The sequence below is a fragment of the Tympanuchus pallidicinctus genome, unplaced genomic scaffold (genome assembly GCF_026119805.1).
Source record: "Tympanuchus pallidicinctus isolate F22 unplaced genomic scaffold, pur_lepc_1.0 scaffold9, whole genome shotgun sequence".
NCBI lineage: Eukaryota > Metazoa > Chordata > Aves > Galliformes > Phasianidae > Tympanuchus > Tympanuchus pallidicinctus.
This window is the reverse complement of record NW_026294813.1, coordinates 2,851,616-2,879,514: the sequence shown is the minus strand read 5'-3', so window position 1 is coordinate 2,879,514 and position 27,899 is coordinate 2,851,616. Positions and strand designations below refer to the sequence as shown.

Here is a 27,899-nt window from a genome sequence, read left to right as displayed (position 1 = left end):
GAATGCTAAGCAAAATAGAACTCATGGGTTGAGTTAAAAACTATTTGCTAAGACAGAAAAGGAAAATGGAAATAAAGATGTGATTATAACTGTTAATTATATATGTATTATTTTATTATATAAATACATATATTTATTTAGGGACATGGTTTAGTGGGCAATATTGGTGGCAGGTAGATGATTGAACTAGGTGATCTTACAGGTCTTTTCCAACCTTAATGACTCTATGATTCTATTATATGTATATATATATGTATATGCCTCCACAGTGCAGTCACTCAGCACTTGCTAACCAGCACCCATTTCAGAGTACAGCAGCCTGCCTGATATCTATGCAGTATCTCACCACCCACTGACCAATGCCCAGCCAACCCCCAAGCAGCAACCACTCCTGGCCACCTCCCCTTGGCTTTCTGCACGATGTCACATGATACGGAATACCCTGTGCCAAACTCAGGCCCCTTTCCTCTGCCCCACCCTCTGCCCCCACGCCATCATGGCGGTGACTCTTCTCAGCAACAACCCAAGCGCTGCTGTGCTTTTAATGCTGTCTCAGCCGAAACTAGGACAGGATGGGTGATGTGAATGACAGTTTCTAGAACAGCAGGTTGTTTTCAGTTTTATCAGTCAAACTGGTGCTTCTGCTGTAGAAACAAAATAGACAGCAACTGTAATTTGTGCTAGGGGCAAGCTATGTTCAGAAGTGACTGACGCAAACCTCAGACTCAAAGTCCTGAGTTTTATTACCTACTGTCCTACAGAGCTCAACAGTACAGTGACTAAAACACAGTTAACATAATCCAAGCAGTGCAAACTCAGTTCTTTAAGGAAAAAAAATCATTGTGCAAGAAGAAAATAAGTAAACCAAGACCCTGCAACACATATCCCAAAGCTCAAAGCTCTGAGACAAGTATCTTGTAATTGGAAGGCTTTAATTAAATGATTTGTTACTTTACAATTTTTATAGCAGTAGCTGGAGTTGATTCAAGTCGATGGGCTTCTCCTGTACTTTGTCTTCAGAGGACTGTTCAAGTGCAGATGCCCTTGTGCTGTAAGGTGGCTTTTAAGATTGTCAGAGTATGACAAAGCTTTGGTTTTTAGCAAATTTATAACATTCGGTGGTTCCTATTATTCTATTTGACAGTTAATACAGAGGGGAAAAAAAAACACTCTGGAATATTGTGATTGCTGCAATCTGCTGTTCCAGGCTGAGTGACTTTATTTCCCATATCTGAAAAACACTGTCATGTTTTTGAGTGCTGTCTAGTTACTGATCTGATCTACCCTCAAGTGTAAAAAATATGTAAAAATGTATCTCTGTATTCATTCTATTCATACATTAAAGTATGCAAGAAAAAATTGATTTACTCTCATTACCAGAAAAAAACAGCATATTGACTTTGCTGTTTTCAGGTGCTAATTGACTCACTACTATTACTATACTCTTTTTAGTCACTGCTGACTCAGTAATGTGCCATGACTTGGCATCCACAGATCTCTTTTTCTGTTACCAAGCTTTTGAGACACTTTAGAAATCTGAGAAAAACTGAGAAATGTGAGAAGAACTTATGTTAAAGAATGTAAATGTCAAAGCAATTTTGTTTTGCACCTTCGTCACTCTTTTTCCGCACATCACGAATTGCACAGCTGGCAGTAAAGCAGTTATTTAGCCATAGGCCTTATCTAGGCTCTATGCATATCTTACCCACTTAAAAGGTGTCACATAGCCAGATGGTACCCTTTGTTACATCAACACTGTGAGAATTCACTTACCTCCAGCATTCACAATTTTTTTTTCTTTTTTGTTATTGTCCTATACTCGGATGCTGTTTTTTTTTTAAACCTTCTACTTGTGCTCAATACACAGGCCATGTTAGAGAATAGATATTACATTCATTTCTCTGTAAATAAGAAATACTAGATCCTTGTAACCCTGCAGTATCTTATCCCATGCTATAAATCACTGTGCCTGTGTGCCATCCAGGCCTGCAGTCAAGTGTTTAAGCTTTTATAATGTCTAAACTCTGACTAATGCCAACTCTGGTCATCTGGAGGAATTTCTGTATGCTGCCTAAAAAAACCCAAGATATATTCAAAATACACTGGCGTTTATGGCCTTGAGCCCCCGTGTTTGCAATTACACTTTTCATGTAACACATCTTGACAATAAAGAGCATATAACTGCAACCAACTGAACTGAAGTTAAGAGTATAACCAGCTGAAACCACTTGAACACAATATTCTAAATAAAATGAAATATCTTGCATGTATGTTACTAGAGGCAGTATTCTGCAGGGTTTTTTTACATCTCTATATGCACTTGTATTTTTAGACAGCTACCCCTAATCTGAAGACACAACACTCCGTGCCTCCTAGTCCACGTCCCTTTTTGTCTGGGTAAGACTGTTCAGCAAGTATACTCTTCAAATGGTCTCCACATAGAAGAGTCTTTTCTTTTCACTTAAAGATGTCAGTCTAGGGAACATCCAGTGCTTAGAAATTGATAAACTTCTTTCTTCATGAAATAATAAAATGCTCCACAGAATGGAGAAGACAGTAACAAACTTCTACAATAACTGCAAACCATTAATGCCTGTGGAATTTTTGGGGGAGAGAGAAGTCCCTCTAAGCAGTTCACACTCAGTGCGTTGTGGAGATACATGATGCAGTCACATATAAATCATACAGAGGAGCTGATATATTTCAATGGCATCTTCTCTATGCAAAGCTTGGGGAGTGACTAAATGAACTAGCTATTCAGCTCATTAATTTTGTTCCACAGTTTTTGTTATTGTATACAATGTGAAATAGTATCTGCAACCTCATCACACACAAGAATATAAATGGATTTCTGTCTGTGTAGATAAACATAAGAAGAAATAGCCTTAATGCAAGTAAAACTTTGGTAATAATAACACTTGTTACCATCTTTTCTTCATCAGGATTATTCATCTAAGTTCCATAGATGGGTAAGCATCATTTTGTATTCCTAAATTCAAGGCGTCCCACTATTTTGTTAATTCAACTAACTAGAGAGCTTTGTCCTGTTAGGTGGTTTTTGTAGGATTTTTACTGAAGAACATTATTGTTATGTCTGAAAACCAGATCTTACACTGCTAGTACTAAGTAGCAAGCTCTTCTGATGACTAGAAATTGTTGTTTTTAGACTAGACGACTAGAAATAGTTTTCCTCAGACCAAGGGGTCTGAGGAAGGATGCCCACTGAACTAGAGCACAGTTCTCATCACAAAGTCACTGTCTTATATGCTCTTAATGCCCTCCATTCATGTACCTGAGGTTTTGAAAGTTGCATTTTTCAAGATTCCTCAGTTCAAATGGACTTTTGCCACCGAAGTTGGTCTAGGTGGCAAAAATGCTACCTGGCTTTGTTTGAGGTAGTCCTGGGGAGCAAACAAAACTTGATGTTCATTTTGTGTTGGCTTACTACTTAGTTCCATTTCCAGGTGAGGATGAGCAGGTCTTGCAGGCAGCTTCACTGTCAGACTTATCAGAGCTTTCTGGCTGCACTCCATGCTGGTATAGTCACTCAAGAGGGGTACCGTAAAGGAAATTATTCCATCTTTTTCATTTGTAATTGTTTTTTCAGGCATTTCTTTATGTATTATATTTATGCTTATATTATTGCTAGGTTCTTCTGACTCTCTGATGTCATGCTTGCTGTCTTCTCTGCCATCTGTAAAGTGCTCTAACTTCAAAGATGCCTTTTCCTCGTGCTCTATGACATGAAGGCTGGTGGTATCATTGTCTGGCAGGGTTTGAAGCAGTGATTTTGAAATAGGTTTCCAGTTACTCTGCAAGGAAAGACAAGAAGAAATTGTAACATTGGTATAATACCTTGGCAAAGTGAAATTGTCAATATATTGAAATAAATGCCAAAAGAACAAAGTTAAGAGGTAACTTCCATGACATGCACTTCCATTATTCCATTTATTATGATCAGCAGCCCTAACTCTTTACTAACTAATCTAAAATAAGTTCTATACAAGAACTGATTTTTTTAATGTATGAACAGTGTGCATTGGTTGTAATCTGTCCAGCTCCCAGGACCAGCGTGATCTGACAAAGCATGACAAGGATCTGTTCCTACCTATCGTATCCTGAATAGTCACAACACCAAAGCATGGTCTGTGCCAGCCCTTGCACACAGACATTAATCTTGTTTAGTCCAGCTGTAGGCTCACAACCTTAAATTGTGACAGAAGCCCCATAGCATCTACTTCTCATCAGCCACAGCACTGAACCATGCCCTCATCGTATCTCTAGTCTGACTAATGTGTAGGGAGATTGCAGCTCCTACGGGAAAGCAAAATTGGTTGCTATTAAATAAGAAAAGCAAAAGGGCAGATTTCAGGCTTTTTTGTTATACAAAAGAAGAAAAAAATACTTATCTTCATCTAACCTCTTGATTATGAATAGCCTGTCAGAATCTTCATTAATGTCATTGCTAGTTATTTTGCTCTATTGTCTTAGATTTTGACAGTGCTGGGCTGTAGATACTATCTTGAAGCTTCTCTTCTGATCTTTAATTGTACACTTGCCTCTTCCTATGTGAATATGTCATTTTAAGCTCTCCAAACTGTGACTTCAGCTTAGCTTGACAATGACATGCTCTCATCAGCTTAAATCTTAGAAACAAAGAAGTGACATATTTGTATCTCTATCCATCAGGATACATCAGTAAATATGTATTTCACTTGATTTAGGCTTATTTAGGCTAACGTTCCCTTGTCCTAAATAGACACAAGTCTGCTTTGCCATAGCTTACAATGTTAGCCTGAGAAACTAGATCTACACGTGCCAAACTAAGTTTAGGTCTGCCAGGAAAATCAAAATTATTTTAAAAGGAAACAGCACAAATTCCTATTCCAAAAACATAATGGTTAGCAGTCTGAGACTTGGGAGGTAAATTGAGTTGTACTAGAGGAAGGACTTTTATCAGGTACCAGCAAAAGAGGAGCAGAATCACGTATTCTAGCTATTTTCCAGGCACTTTGTTGGTCCTGAAATTCGAATAGCCTTACCAGAACATACAGGAATTCTGTGGGTAGGGAAGGTTTGAAGGTGCTCTTGAACTACGTTGCCTCTTGACTAGTAGATGCCTCCTCAGATAGCTACCAGCTGACAAGCTAAAGCCCCAGAATTTCTGCAGAAGGATGCAGGGACAGGGAGGTGAAGACTGGGCTTCAGAAAACACTGTACACGTTACCTCTTGTGAATTCCACTTTTGTGGAATTAGACCACAATGTGTTACTTTGTATAACTTGTACTTAGTAATCTGTTCCAGTTGTTGAAAAGGGGCTAGGTATAACTGAACTTGTCCCTCTCAACAACTCCACCCATTCAACATTTTCTTGTTCTTTTAACAACAGTTCATTGAAGTGTGATCTAAAGTGTTTTCAAAGGGAGTCTGAGGACCTTTATTAAGCCAAAAGATGTATACAACCTCTGCCTAAACAACAACCTTCCCATTTGTGTGTTTATCATACAACCCTAGCTTCCCAACTCTTGGAATGAGACTTATGTTAGGATGAAGTGTGAAAACAGTAATAGCTAGTGATAGTGATTAATAAGCAGGTAAGACTTTTCTAGTACATTGTTTTCACACCGTTGGAATTGTACTTGCCATATCTTGGATTGCACTGCTCTTTCTTGGATTTGGTACACTGGACCAGCATGATATTTTCAACCTGTGAACAAATATCCTAAGTTTATTGACAGGTTAAATAAATGGCATTTCCTGTGCATTTAAATTAACTGCTGTATCTACATCTTATTGGTATTTTCATGACCATCAAAACAAGATGCTCTAAGTGACTGTTAAGCATGATGGCAATTAAAAACTCTAGGCCAAACTTGTTAGATTATGTTGAGATGGTGAGTTAGTATCTTTGTTTAAGGACAAATTAATTGTGACACAAGCTGGCAATGTTGTGTCTTCCTGTAGTTTTATTATCACATATTCCTAATTCATTATCATTTCCACAAAAATCTCTATATTCTTTGAGGACCTGTAGGATGACTTTTGTTTTAGAGAGTATTTTCTCCTTTCTACATAGTTTAGTTTTCCTTAAGGAAAAAAAAAAAAAAAAGAAAGCTACATTTTTCTTTACAATCACGCATCTGGTCTGGAGAAAGCTCTCCTAGGATCTGCCATCTGCAATGGAATGTGGAGAGCAACGTGGGTACTATTTTTTTCTCATAGTATGAGTTCAGCCCTTTCTGGAAGGAATTATAGTATCTCACCATTTCATCTGACACAAACATACCATCACTAGTTTGTTTCTGCCAAAGCTGTAATGTAAGTGATAATTTACTATATAATTTATAAAATGCTGCAAAATCAAAAGCCACTGTTTGTTTCAAAGCTTGATCCTCCCAGAGGGAAGTGGAGCATGGCTCAGAATGGTGCCATACTCATCAGTTTCAGGTGGCTGTTTGTCCTCAGCCCTCTCATAGGCTTTTCTTTCCAGCTCCTTTCTTGTTCCCAGGGCTCAAAACCACAAAACTGACAGCTGGTCTCTAAGCAGTCTGGTTGTTACCTTCACAGGTACATGCAGGCCTTGGAGCCTGCTCCCTGCACCGCTTTTGACAGCTCTGGGGAGAAGAAGCTGCCTTTCATCCCCTGTGAATGGCACAAAGCAAGGGCTGCTTGTGAAGGAGCATCTCTAGAAAGCAGGGACATTGAGCAGCTCTGGCAGAAAGGCCCCACTTTCTCCCTCACTAGTGATCAGGATGAGGTAAGGGTCTTTCTCCTCCTTCTTCCTTTCCAAGAGGACAGGCCATGATGGTGGCACACCATCTCTCCTGTCACCCCAGGTTGCTGTAGAACATCCCTCAGCACTTTCCCTCTGAGCTTCTCCCTGCCAGCAGCTGCTCTCAGAGCTGTACTGTGGGAGCTCTGGGCAATGACTCATATCTACGTGAAAAATGTCAGCACATTTATGAGAAACAGCATGAGGTTATCTAGGCCATCACCTTGCCTCAGCACTGACTTCAGTGTTGTCTGGTCTTAAAGTCAAATCTAGACTTCATTAGATGTCAAGTACTTCGTTAAGGTAAAGTCTAAGGCTGTAGTTTATCTGATCTCCTCACTGACCGTGTAAAGATAGATTTTGTAACTGGTTAGTCCCTTTTTAAAGGCTTCATATTCATCATCTGGAGCTGGTGCTTTCTAAAGGGAGAAGTAGGGTAGGTGGCATCCTAGGTCATCGTAATAGTGATCAGAATGGTTGTATGCTACTAAGTTTATGAGAAAAGTATCAGAATCAGTTTGCAAGCCATTTTCTTTCAGTGTTAGTATACGGCCCTCACTGCACCTCAGATTAATTTGAGGGGAAGACCACTTCCCTCATCCATATCTTGCAGGCACCCTTGTTATTCTCTCTTCTTCCTACTCATCCATTTCTTCTCATTATTTTCACTTGTGAGTAATTTGTACAGTAAAATCTAAATGTGCTTAGAGGAAAATGCTTTGATTGCAGCATTTGTATGTGTACTGGTGGAATTTCCTCCTGCATTTCCATAGGAAAGACATGACCATCAGTTGGGAATGAAAGAATAAACTGATTAAATACACCATTGTTTTCTTATCTGTAGCCCATTTTCTACTGGGATAAATGATTCTAGTTCTTACCAAGGGTATGTGAGACTGGAAGTAATCAGTTAGTTAACTCTATCAAAAGCAAAATGTTATAGGTTTTTGACAAAGTATTTAAATAAGCTTATTACTGGTTTGTAAATTCTCTCACTGTGTAAATGTATGGGGTGAGCTTTTTTCCTTGTGCTTTTAAATTGATTTGCTTTTGATGACCAAAAAAAGGCACAGTGCTATGAAAATCAGAGTTAAATAAAAGGGAGTTATTGTTAATAGCATTAGTCAGTATTCACTTCTTACCTCTTAAGCATCAGAATACATGTCATAGGTGCAAAAACCAGAGCAAACATGCTGAAACAAAGGCCAGTCATTAAACCTTCAAATTCTCCTTTTTCTGATGGGAAGCAACAAAAAGACTGACTCAGACTTGTGCTATCAAGTATACAGAGACGCTTTGATACACTTTAAACATGAGTCAGACTTAACTCATATTCTGGGATTCCTGTTCTGTCCAATTGATAATGTGTTGAAATGACTTGAGAGTCCATATTCTAACTAAACCACATGTGAATACAACATATAATTATAAGTATTATAAATATAATTGAAATATATATACATATATATAATATATAATACAATGCCTTAGCCTATTGAGGCATCTGTGAAACAAGCAAATTCTTACCAGTGACTGATAGAACATACTAGATAAAAAGGACTCTAGTTATCAGAAAACAGAAGATTTGATCAACAGTCACAGTAGAAAGACTGACTTTCTTTTTGCAAAAAAAGAACGTTTTGGCTGAGGTATCTAACTGCAAACCAGCTTTATGAGATCAAGATTTTGCCAAGAACAAAGAGAAATGAACTTCGTAAGTCAAAGCCAGATTATTCCGATTGCTGAAACCTGTGATAAGAGTTTGCAATAAATAAAGATAAGTTAATATAATTAACATGAAAACAATCACAGAATGTTATGAAGATGAGGTACCCTAGTTAAATCTTCTCTGCATGTTAGGTAAAGAAATACAGGCAGAGTTTCATGATACACAGTTCATCAGTAGCAACTGAACAATTTTGACTTTGTTATCAGTAAACCAAGAACTGAATAATAAATCCTGTACATGAGCACTTTGTTATTCCTTGAAAAGCAGGAAAAAGAGAAAGGGTATGGAATAATACTTTGTGTAATGGCATATAAAGCCAAGATTGCTGCTGGGCAACACAGTAGCATGCAGATTCCACAGTACCATATTTTAGAGTACTGAATTGTGGTGAAAAAGATGGTGATCCTTCTCCAGCTTTAGTGAATCCTGAAATCTCTACACGGTAGATGGTCTTTTCCTTAAGTCCAGTAAGATGGTAACTTGTAGTAGAAGAGTTGATGCTAGCAGCTGAAAACACAAGAGTGGTTAGAGAATGAGGCAGTGAGATGATTTCTATTATTTGAGTCTGCATCTGTGTAGTTGACTAGGAAAAAGGCAAAATTCCTATGTCCTGATCCACATGTCAAAAGCCACACTATGCAGATTTTCTTTGGGTGGGTGTAAGATTCTTCAAAATACTTACATGCATTTGGCTTTCAGATGTGAAAAAGCATGAAATCCTAACACACCAGGATATTTAGGTGATAAGTGCGGTAGGCTGTGTTTAATAGGATATATACCTGACATGCTGTATTATGGTTTCATGAAAACCCCTTGTTGTTGGAGTTGAAATAAGGACATGGAAAGAGCAAAGCACCTGAACTGCCTCTAAGCAATGATTGAATGGTAGTTGCAAGACAAGACCTTTGCGTTACCCTCACTGCCATAATGAGTAGTTATTCACATCAGTCAGTATCAGTACCATTATTTTGGGTTCTGTACAGAAAAATGTCAATATATTCAACTTCATCTGCTTTTTAGAATTTTGATCTCAATCCATTTTTTCTGATGCTGTGATGACTTTTCCACCAGTTAGAATAATCAGTGCAGTAGAACACCTTAAACTTAGCAGAAATTATTTTTCAAGTTTGCTATTGAGAATCTGAGATCTTAGAAATGTTACTGTAGCCTGCAGGTACCCTAGAATTCTCCAGTAAAATTATTATTCCCATCTGGAAAACATGGGAATCAGTTGTTGTGTTACTGCTGTACTGATCATTAGGGGTGAGTAAAAAAATTAAGTTCAGCCTTGTGGACTCCCTTGTGTCTCCACTTCCACTCTCTGGTAGGTACCCATGGTGAAGTAGAGCTCCCTGAATTCCCTGTCAAACTCAGGGAAGCTAACTTCAGGGAGCACAGGGCTGTAAACTTCAAGCTTCTGTTATTTTTTGTGACCTATAGAATCCTTGTTTTTCTCCTTTCTCAGGCCATAAGTGCTATTTGTCTTCCATAACATGTCTTTAATTGTATTTAAAAGTCAATATGTACAAAATTAATGCATTATTGTTTATGGTATGTTTAACAAAAGAGATAAAAGTAGTGGTTGTTTTCCCCCAAACTGAAGTAGCTTGAGCTTGCAGCTGCATAGCTATGAGCTTTATTTCAATGTGTAGAAGGTAGTTGGTTAGTAGTTGTAGAAGGTAGTTGGTTGATTTCAATGTGTAGAAGGTATTGTAGTTAAGCAATAAATAAGGCTAGCAATTAAAGAAAATGTTCTAAAAAATGAAATTTATAACCATGTCTTTCAAAACAGGTAAGAAGTATGAAAAAATTTACAGCAAATAGAGTTTAAAAAAAAATGCTCAGAGCCAAACCTAGCTGATTTGCAATGAAGCATAAAAGTATTGTGATTGAAATCATAAGACCTCAGAAATACTAAAAGATATAGCTTCCTTTCAGTGTTATGGGGAAATTCTATTGTTGTCTTAAAACTGTATGTTTTAAGGGAATTTTTCTTATCAATATTTAATCTGAGATGTTCCTATGAATACGTATAATTTTCTTGAAGTCATCAAGAGCAGAAAAACCCTAACCAGAAACTGATCTTTGGAAGCACTCTGTTCCCAGGGAAATCTGATTCGGTAGTGTGCTTTTAATTAATGCACATTAATGGCTCTGTATGAAAAAATTTCTGTCGTAACACTGAACTACTGCTACGTTCTGAGCGATGGAGACTTACCCAGAAACTTTTTCATTGATGAATCTGTGTATTTGATTTTGTATCCCTGGAGAAAGCCCATACAGTCTTCAGCAGATATTTGAGACCACTTCACAAATGCAGAATGCTTTGTGATATTTAGAATTGTTATATTAGTGGGTCCTATCCTAGGAACTTAAAATTCAGAAAATAAGATCCGCATTAACATTAATGCTGTAGACATGACTGAAACCTAGCTGCTACCTAGGGAGATCTTTACTTCATTCTAGTTGTCATAAGTACAATATAAAGGGTGGAAAACAAAAGAGGAATACATGCAGTATTCCATACAGTAAAGCACTCAGATATTAAGCAATGCCCAAGAAGGTAATCTTCACTATCATTATCTCATCATTAACTCTATCATTAACTCATTACAAACACTTTTACTTCAGCAGTCAGAGTTGTATTAATTTCAATTTGTGATATAAGACATCATTGAATTTCTATTGGGAAATCTGACTTCAGTTACAGTTACATTTGAGCTACAAGGAGTAATAACTCAGCTGCCCCCTTTCTGTTATTTTTGTAGTGTCATGTGTAATAACAACATTTTAATGGATCTGTCACTAAGGAAAAGCATTCAGGTCATTCCTTGCCAGTGTATAACTTCTAGAACCAAAGGCAATGCTAACTATACTAGCATGTTAAGTCACCTGGAAAAGAAACATGTTGGAATTTTTTTATTTTTTATTTTTTTTGCTGCAGATAGAAAATGAGAAGAAATATAAGGAACATAAATATATAAAAAAGAGGAGTACCTCCTTCAACTGAGTAAAAGTGGGTTACTCCGAAAGTCTTTTCATGTCCTCTGAAACTTTCACACTGACACACATCAGATGCATGCACCATGATTTTGTACAACTTATATGGATTAATATTGTCTGGAAAACAAACAGACGTATTTCAGTGTTTACATTCAGTTATCATTGAAAAGGAGGAGGAAGAGGAAGAGGGACAACAACCTTACAGGTTTTTTTGCATAGATCGTATAAATTCCTGTGCCTCAAAGCATAGCTTAAAGATATAGTCCTTTACACTGAGCATAAAAGGTATGAATCCTTTCTCACTGACCTTCAGTACTTTACAGAAACTATTTCAAAAGCAGAACAAGGTGTAGCTCTGGTTTGTTTTTAAAAGATGCCATGTTTTCCCAAAATCCACCTCTGGGAAGCTTGAACTGCTGTACAAAAAGCAGTGAACAAAAGTAAGTTTACTCATCTTAGTTCAAATGAACAATGTTTCCCCCAGCCAGCATATTTAAAAACATGCAGAACAGTAGATGTAATGTGACAGCGCAGATATTGCAGGACTGAGGAAAACGCTGCACCTATTTACATAAATCTGAACTTAAGTGTTCTATACTATACATAAAAGACAGTTCAGAATGGTGTCTGCAAGAGTCACTTATGTGATTTCAATAGAGGTTTTGGATGACCGTTCTGTAAACTGATCTCCTCCGGCAACTCTTCATACCCGGATTTGTAGGTACAGGAGTTGAGAGTTTGTGCTTTGACAGCACAGCTGTGGGGACAAAAAATAATACAGGGGAAAGTATGCAGCAGAGAAGATTATATTTGAAATTAGGGACAAGAAATACTTTTATTTGTTCCTATGCCACTGTGTTAGCCAAAAAGTAGTGTATAGGCCTGCCTGAATTTGGGAAAGGAGAGACCTCTTGCCAGCAACTGCAGTTTAGCTACATTTCTTGCCCAGATGTGACTAGAAGAATCCTGCTGAAGGATCTTTATTTTCCCTGCTTTGGTGTTTCTTAAAAGTAGATGTTATCTTATTGTTGGATAGGGTACACTTAGCTGGATCCTTGGTTTGCTCTTAAAAACAGTATGAAAATCCTTCCCTCCCCAGCCAAAAATAACCAGTAAGTGAAATGGTGCCTGCATGAGATGTGGCTGTTGCTTTTACCTAACGTGAAATTTCCAGCAGCTGTAGCTACTATTTTCATGCGCATATCCTCTTTACGAGTGCCCCAGTCAACCACAAAACATTTTGGACTGTATTCTGGATTCCAGGTGACAACCGCATTAGTTCCGTGAGGCTTAACATTAATTTGGCCAGGCAAATCTGTAAACAAATATACCATTAGATATGAATGAACAAGAAGGCAGACTGTCCCTTCCCCATCAGTGTTTTTCTGTCTTTTTCTCTGATTCATCTGAAGATTCTTCATTAAGTAGTTATCATGTTGATGACCACACAGTAATACCTACTCTTTTATGTCATTAAAGGAAATTTAGCAACTAGCACTCTGCAGTAGACTCTGGGACCGCCAGTGTTAACTGCTGTTCAGGACCTTTAATTTCTTAAAGGGGAAATGGCTGCTCCATGCCTCAGGCAGGGGACGGCTAACACTGCTAAACAATCTCCTGTGAACTGCTATTAACTGCTATAGGCAGAACAACTGTGTGATCACTCTTATCTGGAGGAGGAGAAGGGGCTAATTACTTTTTGTAGCTGTGTAATTTAGTTTCATTCTTGCAGAAAAGGCAAAATTATTTAAAAATTCTGTTGTTTTTTGAGACAGATTATTAAACTAGAGAAGACTTCTTAACTGAAACTTACATAGAAGAAAAACACCCTGTCATGCGGGGTAAGAACTGAATCTTATGACAGACAAACTTCTGTATTTCATTTATTCTGAAAACCATTGTAATAGAGTAGAATTTTAAAAAAAAAAAGTCTGTACATTTTCACAAGAGTTGTGCATGCTGAGAAGGAATTTGTCCTGGGAACAAACTTACTGTAATATTTTCCCAGTAATTCACCACAGGTATAGTGAGCCCGCCTGTATGTGAAACCAAATCTAAAACAGATGTCTGGAGAAAGCCATGAAAGACAGGCTGATATTTAATAAATATGTGCTTCTTAGATGAAGAATGTCTTGGAGAGATAGTATTGTATTAGAAAAGAGCTAAAGCAATCAAATGCAAGCAGCAAAAAGAAACTACTAGGAATTTGCAGGCAAAGGAGAACAGAATGAGAGGCGCATTAGAAAATTCTGGAAAAGTCATTGTTTGCAGCTGTTTGATCCTTGCAACATTTGTGAATGCTATAGCTTGATTTAAAAAAAAAAACACAAAAGGCATTCCCAAGGAAAGTGAGAATCTTGTATTTAAGTTGCTGTAGCTCAAGATTATAATAAATAAAACTAGCTTATACTATAATAAGATCATTGTATAATAGTCAAAATTAAAAATCCTGTAGTTTCGGATATCAGAAAGCTTACATCTTCATTGGAATAGGATGTACACATCCTACTTATTCTTTCTTTCATGTACCAGCAGGGATAAATCTGTGTCTTACCAGTTAGTTAACTCCAAAAGCTTTCATTTGCACATAATTCTGACATCTTTGTTTAAAAGGCTGGAATCTTCTTAATTTTGAGTACACATTATAAGCCTTTCTAGATAGATCTAACATATTGCTATTTCTCTAACTTGAGAAAAGTGGTACAAGAAATGTTTAATTGCTTGGTCTGTTGGTTAATTTCCAGCAAAATCCTTTCTTAAGAAATAATCAGAATCATGGAATCATAGAATGGTTTGGGTTGGAAGGGACCTTTAAGATCACCTAATTCCAAACCCCTGCTGTAGGCAGGGACACCTCCCTCTAGACCAGGTTGCTCAAAGCCCCATCCAGCCTGCCCTTGAATGCTTCCAGGGAGGGGGCATCCACAGCCTCACTGGGAAACCTGTTCCAGAGTTTCAGCACCTTCACAGGAAAGAATTCCTTCCTGATATTTAGTCTAAATCTACTCTCTTCTGGTTTAAAGCCATTTCCCCTCATCCTGTTGCAACACGTCCTGATAAAAAAGTCTCTCCCCAGCTTTTCTGTAGGCTCCCTTCAGACTGCCAAAAAGCTAGTCTAGAGATTGCTTATAAAACTTTTCCACCAGTCAGATCAATAAATGATAAGTACCTGTTGCAGAGAAATCTGGGACGGTGTAGATGGTTTGTGGAGATTGTCCAGCTTTGTTATAGGCAGAAATATGAATCCTATAGTAAGCCATAGAGATATTTAGAAGAACCTTTCTGTCCTTTAGAATGATGCGATTTGGTGAATCCCAGCAACTGTTGGGTATTCTTTCAACATCAATGTAGTATCCAATGGCGTTCTCACTTTGCATTACCTAAAAGAATAAAAAGATTATTATTCTATAAATGTTATTATGTCATGTGTTGAAAATTAAGAGCAATGGAATTATAGAAACAAAATATCATTTTTAATATTGGGGATAATATCATACTATTTCAATTAGACTATCAGGAATCAGTGAAGCAGACCATTTTCTTAATATTAAAAGCATTCTTAAATTGAAAGGATTTAAACACAGGATTAGAGGTTTTGCTTAATTGGAATGTTAGTAATGTGTATCCAATTAGTAATAGCAGCACTGAAGAAGCAGCAATGTTCTTTACACTTCATTGGAACATATATCCATCATAATTAGAAGCTTGAAAGTTAATGAGAGGTGTTCAATTGCAATTTATGCCTCAGGGAATGTTCATCTACTAGGCTGTTAATCGTCTGGTCTCTTTGAGCATAAATGCTGGTAATGATACAACAGCTTTGAAACGTATATTCATTGATAGAAATTTTTAGGTGGTGATTCAGCCATTATTTTATTGTGTTAATCTTCATGAGAGATGAGAAAATTAGTGCATGAAAATGGAAATTACTACAATTTAGTTAGAAATAGAAATAAAAACATAAAGCCTGGGGATTCTCCGACACTTGATATCAAGGGTGGTTATTATTTCTTGGTCACCTTGGCGCAGAATTAATACTGTAAAGCTAACACAAAATTAGGAGAGTTTCTTAATGAAATAATTGGATAATTTCAGAGTAACATATAGAAGATGACATCTAGTAAACTATACTACTAATACTGCTAATGCTGGAAGCTCTTAAAATGGAAACAACAGAAGTTTTTCTCAAGATACTGAAGAAAGAATTGATCCCACTGTTTGAAGCTCTGATGAAGCTTCTGGGGGAATAATGTCCTCTAATCAGATTAGTGTCCCCTAATCCTCTAATCGTTGCTCACCAATGCGGAGGAGATCATTAAAGGAGTTAAGGATGGAGGCAGCCTGGGCTGCAGGGACCGTGCCCTGGTTGAATTCGTGATTTTGAGGAATGTGGGTCTGGTGAAGAGTGGGGTCAGAACCCTGAACTTTGGAAGAGTGAACTTTAAGCTGTTGAAAGAATTGTTGGCCAATTGTTGGGATGCTGTCCTTAAAGACAAAGATGTTGAGGAGAGCTAGTTACTCTTCAGGGATGCCTTTCTGAGTTCACAAGAGCTCTCCATCCCTCTGAATAAAAAACCAGGCAAAGGAGATAGGAAATGGGCATGGCTCAGCAAGGACCTGCTGGGCATACTGAGGGCAAAGAAAGGTGCGTACAAGCTCTGGAAACAAGGGTGTGTCACCTGGGAAGAATACAGAGAGCCTCCCTTCTCCCGCTACCTCTTTTTTTCCTTTTCACTTTAACATGTTAATTACTGCATATACTCCTTCCTCAATCCTTTGAAGGTGTACTTGAACCTTATTTAGTATACTAGTTCAGTACAAGAGTTATCCTGAAAGAAGCTCCTAGCCTTGATCCTGTATTTAATGTAGATATTTTTAAATTAAAATTCATCAGTAGAGACCGTTGTCTTCTCTTAACATTGGAATTGCCAAGTACAATTTACTTTATCATAAAGTGAATCATTTACTTTGCAGCTTTTCCTTCTTCTAAGGAGATAAAGGAAAAGAAGGGATATCTCATCCTAACCAAAGGAGGAAATTATTTTCTCTGCTGTCTTTTTTTCCCCCTTAACAGTAACAGAAAGGAAGTTACAAAACTTCCCATATTTTTTTTATATTTAAAAACTCTGCCAACCTCTGTCTTCAGAGACAGACACAGACTCTGCTTCAGACATTTCCTATGGTAAGTTTCTGAGAACTCGTAGATGTTCATTCTCTCAGCATCTGGACAGAGTGAGCTTCCAACTAAAAAACAACAGTAAGACCTTGCTTGTGGACCCGTGGGCCCTTTAAATGGGAATTCCAGACTATCAGCTATCCTTTTCTTATCAAGAGAACTTGAGCTAGTAAGAGTGACTGATGAGCACAGTCAGTCAGCTGATAATGACACCTGTTACAGAAAAGGGGAAGCCTATGATTTATAGAGTGAATTTTAAATACGGTTGTGTGATATGTTCAGCTAGATGTTGTTTTGGTGTGCTCCTTTTCTCTCATTGTAATGTATTTGCACTTCTGAATATTTAAATCAGTAGTCTTAAAAGATGCTTTTCTAAAAACTTTTTATCTCTCTTGAGAATAATAATGCTTCTTAGGAACATGTCTAACAGAAGATATGTCACTTGTGTATGGCTTATAAAGTTTTTTCAAGAAAAATTAATTTCATAGTTAACCTGAGATTCACCAGTGTTTACTGCTAATTGGAAAGAATCTTTATTATAGTCAGTGATTTGAGCCTGGAGGTTACTATAAATGTAAGTAGTTTATAAATTATTGTGCCTTTTCCTTGCTAATTTCTGGAACCTGATTTACCACCATACAAATGCAGTGAATCCTAGAGCACAAGTTCAGTATTCAATACCTTTTTCTTGTACACTGTAGTCCTCATACAATGAGAAAGTCTATTCTTCCTCTATAAAGTAATGAATTAATGGTATGGTTATAACATAATGAGAGAAAATTACCTCCCACTTAAGAAGAACACTTCTTCTGCCTGATGATATTTCTGTAGTTGCATTATATGATATTCTTGGCTTGTTCATGAGCTCTGGTAAACATGGGAAAAGATAGAGATGCACACTCACAGAAATCAGGTCGGTCTTAATATTTTCAACAGTATTTGACAATGTTCATACATTATAAAATTGGAAAAAGGTTTTTCCACTTACGCTTGTTCCCAGGAAATTAACTTACTGTGAGGGACCAAAATCTCTTTACTCCAAATGCAAACACAATGAAGACCATCCTTGGTTATACATCTGAGCTGAATGATATATGAAGATGTAGCATTTGAAACAGTGATGTTAACAGCATTGGTTTCTATGGGCACCTAAAAGCAAATGATGTTTGCAATAAGACAATCTTATATTAATGTTTTTCTCAATCAAAAAACAAAAGTTCTGACCAAAAGTAGCAGTTGCCATCATCAATGAAGAATTACTGTATATATTAGTAATTTTTATTTGATACTTGAAAGATGATACTCCCTTTTTCAACTAATTATGTTCTATCAGGACATGTAAGCAGTAGTGCAGGTTAACCCCCTCTTAAAAATGGATTCCATGTTACATACATTGAAAAATTATCACTTATTTGACTTTGATCTTTACTGGCATTCTGAAGAACAGTATTACAGCAACCTGGTCTCTAATGATAATAGTAAAGAAAGTAATATAGTCTTTTAATTAAAGTGTAATCAGATCTGGCTATCATTTCTGATACCCTTTCTAGATCTTCAGCTTTTCCTCAGTTGGTATGTCTTATTGACAAGTTAATGAACCATATGACATAGTGATATTGGTTTTCTTTTTTTTCAGCATAAAACTACTAATTTTTCTCTTTCAAACAGTTCAGAATCTATTGGCAGGTAACTAAGAGAATACTGTGAGATTTGCCAGCAAGTCATGCGCTGTGTTCTCTTGCTATCCATGATTTTGTGTGCTACAACAATGTCCTGTTTATATCCTGCCATGTAGCTGTATGTGCTATGTACTACCGAGCTGAAAATGAACCTCCTCATGTTCTCAAGAGGCATATGGAAATACTTACCTTTGTCCACTGAGTGGCTTCTGTCAGTGCCTCTCTGTATCTCAACTCGTATTCTGTAGGAGTTGTAGGTAAGTTCCATTTTATGACCAATTGCTTTGTGATCTGATGAGCTTCTATGTTAGATGGTGTCAAACACTTCCCTGCAATTGGGAACAGATGACATCAGTACAGGGGAAGCAGGAAAGCTTTGGATATCATGTGTCAATTGGGTGTGTTTTACCAAAAATGGAGGAGTTGGCTGAGAACATCAAACAGTATGAGACTGAGAAAAATTGGAAATAAGTATTTACTAAATCTTTATAGTATCAACAAATTTGGGTTTGTGTGTGTAATTCTTTTGTGAATGCTACTTCTGATATCAGTAAAATCCTTTCTTTAAACAGGTGCTCAGTGAGTCTGAAAGGCAAAATCAAAACATCAGGAGTACTTCTAATTGTGAACTGTAGAAAAGCTTCCAATTTCAGCAACTGTGTTTATCTATGTAATTTTTAATCCAAATGGACAGTTTTCTCTCTGAAAATCTCCCAAGGAGTCATAGTGGTAATTTGGGTTTTACTGATAGTGCCTTTCAGCAATGAGAAGCACTTTTGAAACTTAATTAAAATTAAAAAAATAGTTACTCTGGGAAGTTTAGGATTTCAGAATATCTTGATGTTAACTCAGTTGAGAATCTGTGAATAGGCATCTGCAGTGCAGGATTAATTTTTTTCACATGCCCCTTGTAGTACTGTGTAATAGGTAACTGGCCTTAAAAAATAGCTGAAATTTGAAGTTTTCCCAAAATGTGAATTGTCTGTAGAAAAAATTCCTTGAATGTATGATACGGTATCAGCCTGTTCTTTGTAAATATGTGACTCCTCACATTTTAGTGGAGAGTTATTAAGGTTAGGGTACTATGGTTAGGTTACGGTTGGACTTGCTGATGATGAATATCTTTTCCAATCTGAGCAATTCTATGATTCTATGATAAAGAAGTTACAAAAACCATCAGAAATAGAGGAAGTTGGTGAAGTATGGTATCCAAATGTCACTATATAGTTTTTTTGGGTATAGTATTTTATAGTTCAGCAAAAAAAATCAGATTTAAAGTCCTGATATCATAAAAATGGATGGACTGCCACTATGGACTTCAATAAAGATTTCATGAAGAAGCCAATAAGGAAGGCCAAACTGCAGTCTCTGAATCAGTGAAAAGGATAAGTGTATGGCAGGAGATAACATTTTGAAAATAATTTTGAAGAAAATCATACCATTGCTTCAGCAGGACACTGCAGTAATACAGATCATGAAGATATAATACCTGCTTTTCTTGGTGTAACTGAGATGTTCTTTCCTTTCACACAGCTGGCATGAGCATAGTTCACTGCTATCCAGATAGATGCAGAACGGTTCATGAAGAGATTTTTTCGTTCTATTGTGATGGAAGGTGATGAAGTGTTTCTTCTAAAAAGCTTTGTGATTCTCTCCCTTCAGAGAAGAGGAATAAGAATGAAAGCCAAACTTTTTGCTGGTTTATCATACACTTTTTTTTCCTCATAAGCATCATTATAACAACTCCTAGCTTTCCAGGTACTCATAAACAAAGTCATCATTTTGAAAACTTGAAAGTGAGGACTGAGCAGCTTGAAACAGCAAATGTAATTCCAGTATCCTAGCAATCCTAGCTTAACCTGCAAATACATGCTGTGTACTGGAGAACTGCTAAATTCTTTACATTTATGAGGCACAGTGTGATAAAAGACAAAGATCTGTATAGTTTTCTTTAAGATTAAAATGGGACATAAGCAGCTTTTAGAAGGTACTGTTAGATGTGTGAGAGTTGAAGCTGTCATGGTAAAAGTAAGTTAATAGGGCAGGTCTACCATCTAAAGAGTATATTTGCAAGATAAAAAGTGCCTTCAACTGATGCGACTGTACAGTAAAGCTTTTATATAAAAGTGATTTTCATAATTGCTATATGCTTCAGGCTGGATAATGGAAACATACGTTGTACAACCTTGATTCTCAATCAGGCTAACAGCTGGCCAAGTTTGTATTATAAATTAAAAAAAATTCAGTGGCCATAACGTGTATTGACTGTCCAGGAGTTCTTGGAGCCATTTAGGCAGTTTGTTTTGCTACGTCTCAAGCCATTTAATGCAGACAGGATTCCACAGTTCACTGACTCTCAAAATAGCTGAGGTTGAACTGGATGTATGGAAATCATCTCATCCAATACCATTGCTCAAAGCAGTTAACAGCAGGAAGAAGAGCAAGTGCAGGAGGCAGTCAATGTACACTGTCCCAGAATTCCCTTTTAAGAGGCAACCTTATGGAAGCCAACTGAAGTTTTAGCCTTTTCCTTTGATCTGTAGTGAAAGCTTAAGTTCTGCAAGGTGTTCTTCATGTAAGCAGTTGCTGCAGAAATGTGGTCCTGAGTATGTAGGATTTGGGAGTACATGTGAATGCAAAGAATGTGCAAAGAAAAGCAGGACTTAGGGAAATAAGATTTAACTTTTGTGTGTGTGTGTTTTCTCACATTCAGTTTTCAGGCATTAAATGGAAGATTGTTCTTGTTCTGTTTGGACATCCCCCCAGATCCTGCTCTGCCATTTGCTCTCTGATGTGTACAAAACATATTTTCCAAGGCTAAAGCTGTTCTAATCCAATATTCTTAAAAAGAAGTGAATAAGCATACTAATTACATACTAATTAGATACTTCAAGTATTAAATGTGCTGATCATGATAGAATATTTTATAATAGAACAAAACTCCTGGAAGCTTCCCTTGTCTTTTGCTTCAGACTAGTTGTGAATCAGCCATTAATATTTCAAACTATGATTTTGAATGCTTGATTTGAACATCTCTGTGAGAGTGTTATTCTTTAATACTTTTCTTTCTGACAATTAAATTGTAAAGTGCAAAGAAAAGAAAAAATTTCAGTGCTAATCTAACATTGCTTGCAGACGGAGTGATGTCATCTTCTAGGCAAGCAGGAAAAAAATCCTTTGAATGCTTATTATTTTCCTTCCAAAACAATAAAAAGGGAGAAGAAAGTTTTTCTTTAGGATTATCAGGCTGAAGCCTAGGAGGCTGAGATTCAAATTCTGACTCTAGATTGGGAAAACTTGTATCTCTGTGAGACAATTGCATCTCTCCTATCCTACCATCTCTTTCCCTTTTTACTGCCTTTTCTGTTCATAGCATCAACTCTGCAATTTACCAATAATACACTCTGATTTTGACTGGACATACAAAGAGCAACTACATTACAAATACTCTTGCCCTTAATCTCATGGCAAATCCAAAATACAAAGAGGTAAAGTGAGGAAAATCTCTTTCGTAATGAAGATACGGAGGCAGCAACATTAACAGTCCAGTGGGCAGATGTTGATTTAATCTTCACATCTGCATTTTACCTCATTTCTTTGCTTTAGCTCTCTTAAAAAAATGAAGCAACTGAAGATAGACGTATTTTGTTATTAACCTCTACAATTTAATTTCACCTATTAAACTCGCTAATTTGCAACTGCAGTAAGATACTTCAGAATCTATTTTATTTTCTTTAATGTAGCATATCCAGCATTTCATTGGTTATCTGGTTTAACATAATAATATTGCATAATGAAACTCAATCTTTGAAACTTAGAATGCATTAGTGTTGAATATTTGCTGCAAGTCACTAGACAAAAGTAATTAATTAAATGGTCTTTGGAAATTAAGTTTCAAACAGAGGTTTTTGGTGCATGGAAAGGTGACTAATGACTAGCAAATTGCAGAAAGAAGAAGTTATTTATTGGATAAAACATTGTTTATTGGGTGGAGGGAGGTAGCTGTGGTATCATTTCCATGTTCTCAGTGGATAGTGAAGACAATTAGTGATTGGAAGAGCTAATGTCACATCTCTGAAATATGGTTACTAACCTACATGTTTGTTCTGTTATCTTTTCCTTAAAACTGGGAGGGAGGGTGGAGGTTTTAGCTTGCTCAGCATTTAATGAATCAGTGGAAAAAATGAGTAAGTACAGTTGCTACAACTGAGGTCCTCTCAGTCCAATCCTGAATAGTTTTCTGGGCACTCCTCAAGAAATTAGAAAATGGTACATCACTGTTCTTCAGATTAGACAAATGGTTGTTGACTCTATGCACCTATTTCAGACTTTTCTGTAGATCTGTTCAAGCACAAATTCCAGCTGTTTCTGCATTGATTATAAAGCAAACAGAAATGTCTGCTTAGTATCGTGTGTGCTGCCAGTGTCACTCTCCCTGCAGTTTGAAATGTGCAGCTCTTATTAAGTCAGTAAGAATTGAAATTGAAAGGCTTGATCAGTATTGTGTAACAACCTACAATGTGATTAAATATGTATGAAAAAAATTTAAGCAGGTAGGAATGACCAGACAGCAATGATAACTATTCATTTTCTGAAGTGACTTTTAGACTTACCATTTTAAAAATAAGGTGTAATTAATACTATTTGGAGCACTGGGTGCCGGCAGCCAGGTACAGGTTAGATCCTCACTTAGTTCTTTGTAACAGGCCAATTCATTGTCCCAATCTGTAAGATGAAATATATGGACTGGAAAAGACCCATCTCCAACAACTATTTACAATCAATAGGGGCAATATAACTAGCAGAATCAAAAGAGAAAAAATACAAAACAAGCTGTATTCTTTGTAAAATGAAATAAGTAGCTGCTGTATGAGCCTTATGTCATGTTTGTTCACAAGGTAAGCAGCTCGCTAACATTTAAACAAGAAACATTTAGAGAATTTAAACATGACCAGTCATGTTTCCAAATAAAACAGTTTTCTTATGTGACTATAGAAAAAGGACCATTCTCCCTATGTTTTATGTTTCCTTTAAGAGCTATTCTGCACCAAACAACACAGTGTGGAAACACTTGCTTTCCTGCAGCTGTGTTGTGACACATTTGAGCAGCACTGAGCAGTGAGTGTGAGCAGTGACAGTTTTGCTTCCTGCTTGCCACTGCTCTTCTTTAGAGCTTGAACTGTTTTTCTTTTAATTTGGAGTACCTTCATACCATGGAAAGCACTACTGCGTTCCCTGGGACAAAGTAATTTCATGAATACAAGGAAGCATTTATATTTTTTTTATCATCTGTTTGGGTTACTTTGAGTAAAGTTCTTGCAAAATAATATGACGAAATTGCTGTGAACCTTCTACCCTAGCATACCTTTGGTTTTTGACTCCCAACTCTCTTTCTGTGGTTTCGCACTTTCCGTCTCTGTCAGACAGTGTCTGTTGTGCCCTCAGTGTCTCTGCTGATGTGACAGACTGGGAACAGGAACTGTGTGGTACCACTCAGCTGTTTGCTGGAACATATATAAGACAGTGCCTCCTGGGAGGTTGCTCCAGATCTTCAGAGCAACCCATATTCACCGGGGAGTTACTATGGCTTGAGAACCTTGCAGAACGAGGAGCAACTGTCCTGTGTGGGGAGAGACCCTCTTTGTTGGAAAGATTGCAAACTGGATGTGACAACAGCTTTGTCAGTAGCAACTTACTGACTGTTAAACATGAGTCTGTGGATATTTTGGAAAGGGTAGGCTGAAACGGAGGGTCTTCTAGACCTCAAACACACCTTAGAAATTAATTCCATGCAATAATTTATTTCTTAATCAATTAATTTTAAGTGTGGATGAAAAAAAACAGAGAGAGGGCTGGCATTTTGATGATCAATACCAAGGACAAATGTGATATTTCTACAGTTTCCAACCTGTAAGATTTACTGGGGAATTTCTTGCAAGTCATTACACCAGTGTAGGTGTAGGACTATTTTTCAAGAATGGATTGACCAGATTCCAGAATTAGTCCAAAATCATCAATCACCTCTTTGTGGAGTTCATAGTCTGCTGTATGCTCCCAGACTCACAAAGATTGCATTACAAAGCAGGAGCATGAATTTTCAAACAGAATGACTTGTGCTTAATTTTTGGTAAAAGGTTTTGTGTTTTTTTTTGTTTCATTTTGTTTATGCAATTGAACATATGTGTGTGGTTCAGACAAGGGGTAGTTAAACATTGATGATGTTCTTAAAGGATGTATTAATCTGTAGTGGTTAAACATACTTTAATATTTCAGAAATCTCTTATCAGAAACCGTAGTCATAAAATCCAACTGTCCTCCTTTTGCTTTGTGTTTTATTGTCTGAAGAGTCAACCAAAGTATCACCCACATTTTTAAAAAGAGGTGCAGAAAGAAAATGCAGGTGTTTTTTTGTTTGTTTGTTTAGTTGTGTCCTCTCCTTTTCCTTTTCCTTTTCCTTTTCCTTTTCCTTTTCCTTTTCCTTTTCCTTTTCCTTTTCCTTTTTCTTTTCCTTTTCCTTTTCCTTTTCCTTTTCCTTTTCCTTTTCCTTTTCCTTTTCCTTTTCTTTTAGAAAAGTAGATAAAGATCTCAACATACATTGGAGATTCAATGTAGGTTTTTTTGTCCATAATGAATAGGACCCTGTTATTCTTGTATTTAGTAGGTTTAATCAGATGCCAATAAATTCATCAATATTAAACAGGAAATGTTTGATATTCAGTAAGTAAATATATGTCTCTGGAATTAGTGTTATAGATCAGTTATCAAATTTACCCAAGTTATGTGATAAAAAATTGGTCTTCCTCTTTTCCATATTCAGAGTGATCTCTTCATATAACCTGAGAGACAAGCTATCCTTGGAATTTTCTCCATTGTTTAGATGTCAGTTATATATTTAAATTAACAGCAGATTTAGATGAGAAAATATGTCAGTATAGCTCTGACTTAAGACCACCATTCCACAAAACGTCTTTCTCCTACCAAAAGAAACGTGCATTTCCAATGAAATTTTGATGCATTAGTTTATAGGCATTTGCAGATTCCTTTTCAAAAGGCTGAGATCAGGTCTTGCTTGTTTCTACAGCAATATAAATAATTATGGAATTGTTTGCTTTCTAGTCCAGCCACCAAACCAAATCTTGCGCACTTGCATCCTCTACATGGTACTCTAAGAATTGGGAAAAGGAGCAACTGCTCTCATATTCTCCTCTTCTTTTACTCTGAATTGAGCCTTTCTTTGGTTTGGTAATTCTTATTTTCTTTTAAAGAAACACCTGGAAAATAAACCTTTTTGGAACTTCTCTAATACTTTTTGTCAATATGTTTGTAATATACTACTCTTGAAAACATGTGAAATAATAGTTCTGGAGAGGTCGCTGAGGTGAAATCTAATGGAAATCTCTTCACCCTTCTACAGAATTTCTGTTAACTTCTTCCCAGATAATTTCTATTAACTGAGATCCAAGTGGTGACCACACTGTTGCAGACCTGTCTGCTTTAAGAAAAGAAAGGGCTTGTGTTGTTCTTCATGCTCTTGATTTTACCAGAATTTTTTTTTCCTCAATGAGAGAGTTTAAAAATAGTCAAGGCAAAATAGTAGCAGTAGTTTTTATGCATGGAAACTCTGTATTAGCTTACCCCACACCTACTGCCCCAGCCCATATACTCAAGTCCTGTATTACACTCTTCAGATGACAATACCTTATTACCATGTTTTCAATTGTCCTACAATTGGGAGATTTAGTGTACTTATGCACATTCATTTTTATCCTGTTCATTTTTAGTTTTACTGTACTGCTTTCCCTGAAAGAACATATGTATTGTTAGTTCCTCTATACTTACAATATTTTTAGGCCTGTACCAAGACAGCACTCAGAGGTGTATAAAGAGAAAACTTTTCCTGTACCAAAGACAGCACAATCTAATTTCCTTTTTAAAACAAAGAAACAGCCAGGCAGGCAGATGAGGCATAGTTTTTCCACTCTAGAATTTTGTTCTTATTTGTCTGGTATTCTCAGTAGCACTTTGAATTTAGTCCAGTGGGATAACAGCAAGGCTTAGAAAATAATGCATGGTTAGTTTCAGGTAAATAGTCTTACTATGATATCTCATCCAGTACTATGTACTAGAAAATGTAGCTTCCCTGCTGTGGCTCTTAGCAAGTAGGATTATTTCTGCCTACAATAAATTCCACATGACCACCATGCTCTCTATTGATACATGTTTGAATGATCCATTTTGCCATTGACAGTAGTGTATTAATTAAATCTAAACCATAAAAGTTTGTTAATATAAACGGTACAGATTTTACTGTCTTTTGAGGAGGCCACTAGGAGGCCCCCAGAAACAAGAAACAGAGATAGACCCTGTGCCTTCAGCCCTGCAATAGGGAGTGAGGTCTTGGGAAACAGTAAGAAATTCACAGCTTCTACATTCTGAATTTCAACCAAAAAGCCCTATGCCATATTTCAAATGCAGTCACATCAGCTGGTATATTTCCATCAGCAAAGATCTCCATCTTTGTCATTAAGTAGTCATCGTGTGAGAAATGTTTACGCACCTGAAAGCTGCTTGCAAAATGGAAAATCCCAGCTTAAATAGTTACAGGAATCTAAGGAATAAAAAAGAATACATTTAACAAGACAACTGTAAAATAAATAGGGAAATCTTTTACTAATTGTAGTTTCTTCTACCCAGAGTCTTTAATCCACTAATGACTTAAATCATACATCCTTGTCTTTGAGTAATCTTTAGAATTTTTACTACATATAAACAGTAGTAAATCATGCATCAAATGAAAACTCACCTGCTACAAATAAAATGATAGCTGCAAGCAGAGAGTTCTTCATCTTCTCTGAAAAGAAGCATAATGATTACTATCAACATTACACTATCTATAGTCTATTCTTTACATTTCCTTTTCTAACTTCCTTTCAGTCCACTAGCTGTAATTGCATTGGTTGAATACAAATAACCTGCTTGTTAATGTGCTAGACTTTCAAGCTTCTGTTTATTAAATATATTTACAAAATCCTAACTTCATGCTTATGAAAAGTAGAAACTTTTACCCTTGCTGTTTGCAAGAAGTAACAACATGATTCTTAAATGTGTATAAGATATCAGCAGGGCAAACATAGGTAGGTGATTTAAGCATCTTCGAAGGTCTAGGGTAAATATCAATGTGAATTGGAAATACTGATATCAAAAGTAAGGCAAAGTCTGTGACTTACTCTAACATGAATGTTTGGATACTGCAGAAATAATAGTAGCAGCAGACCCTGCTTGTCTTCTCTTTCTGCCTTCTTTTCCCACTCAAAATAACATCAGCACTGCAAAGATGCTGTATCTTCGTTGTTGGTAGCAGCACTGGGAGCTTTACTGTAGATAAAAATCACACACCAGGTGTGACTACAAGTTCCATGTCTATGAAATCTGATGATAGAACATTTAAAATAACTCTAGGCACAGAAGCCATCAGAACTAGCATAGGAGTTGCTGCTAACACCGTAAAGGGAAATTTTCAGAAAATTTCAGTACTCTAG

General features: G+C 36.8%; 1 protein-coding gene and 2 long non-coding RNA genes across 3 annotated transcripts in view; 2 read left to right on the top strand and 1 right to left on the bottom strand.

Annotated features, from left to right (window-relative positions):
• Positions 1-27,899, top strand: part of LOC128074438 (uncharacterized) — a 43,015-nt gene that overhangs the window by 3,739 nt on the left and 11,377 nt on the right. The window lies entirely within an intron of this gene.
• LOC128074437 (interleukin-31 receptor subunit alpha-like) lies at positions 168-27,253 on the bottom strand. Its single transcript, XM_052670284.1, has 15 exons — positions 27,164-27,253; positions 26,918-26,968; positions 22,974-23,085; positions 19,850-20,016; positions 18,550-18,689; positions 17,695-17,830; positions 17,466-17,548; positions 14,675-14,885; positions 12,662-12,820; positions 11,500-11,622; positions 10,721-10,873; positions 8,866-9,009; positions 7,916-8,009; positions 5,645-5,708; positions 168-3,812 (listed from the first exon to the last, which is right to left on the bottom strand). The coding sequence occupies exons 1-15, from the start codon at positions 27,204-27,206 to the stop codon at positions 3,327-3,329; spliced, it is 2,166 nt and encodes a 721-aa protein (XP_052526244.1). The 5' UTR covers positions 27,207-27,253; the 3' UTR covers positions 168-3,326.
• On the top strand, positions 16,600-20,015 carry LOC128074439 (uncharacterized). The gene is made up of 3 exons (XR_008203197.1): positions 16,600-16,687; positions 18,477-18,617; positions 19,894-20,015. It is a non-coding gene; the product is annotated as an uncharacterized LOC128074439 (long non-coding RNA).